Source organism: Sinocyclocheilus grahami, unplaced genomic scaffold, assembly GCF_001515645.1.
Source record: "Sinocyclocheilus grahami isolate Dianchi unplaced genomic scaffold, SAMN03320097.WGS_v1.1 scaffold70.1, whole genome shotgun sequence".
Taxonomy (NCBI): domain Eukaryota; kingdom Metazoa; phylum Chordata; class Actinopteri; order Cypriniformes; family Cyprinidae; genus Sinocyclocheilus; species Sinocyclocheilus grahami.
In genome coordinates, this window is record NW_015505249.1 from 1,786,718 (window position 1) to 1,787,356 (window position 639).

The 639-nt window shown below is 46.0% G+C and overlaps 1 protein-coding gene across 1 annotated transcript in view; it reads left to right on the forward strand.

Moving 5' to 3' along the window:
- LOC107585444 (integrin alpha-9-like) overlaps window positions 1–639 on the forward strand; it is a 103,978-nt gene that overhangs the window by 65,505 nt on the left and 37,834 nt on the right. Inside the window, exon 18 of the mRNA XM_016272461.1 lies at window positions 7–191. Within this exon, the coding sequence (XP_016127947.1) occupies window positions 7–191 (185 nt within the window). The remainder of the gene's footprint in view (window positions 1–6; window positions 192–639) is intronic.

A 639-nucleotide genomic window follows, 5' to 3' on the forward strand; every position in this document is an offset into this window, starting at 1 on the left:
CTGCAGTAACTCTATCAGCATGTGAAGGTGCAGGGCAGGATGTGCCCTATCTAGTGTATCACGATGTGTTAAAACATTGGCCTGAATCAGCGTCGCTGAGGAAGGGGATGGGTGGGTGGACAAATGGAAACCATGTGATAAAACTCAAGGGAAGAAATTTTCGCTTTTCTGTCCTGGTGGTGCAGATGAAAGTGAGTGATGTTTAATAGTCAGGAGAGGAGAAGAGGGCACAGAAAAGGTCTGCTTTTCCAATATCCTTCCCTCTTTAGTGTCCTCTAATGAGGATGTCGAGATTTGATCCTGTTCAGTCTTTCGTTTGACTGTTTCCAAGTGGTGTGCCAAAGGAAACACTCCACGGGCCGTGGCTCATATTTCCAAAATAAGGGAAGATGAAGTGTGTTGGGGCAAGGCAGTGCCAGCTTTTTCCAAATGTTCATCCGATAGCTTTTGGTGGCTCTTTTATGCCACGCTGTTCACTTGACCGAGCCAGCAAGAGCTTTGAGGAGCTTTGCAAAGAGCCTTGGTTATAAAGCTTTTCAGCACAAATGCAATTTTAGCCCGTGCAAAGCCAGTTACACAGCCACCGATTGGGTGAGCTACTTGTCATATGGGCTATTCATCTAAACTTACATCAGTCTG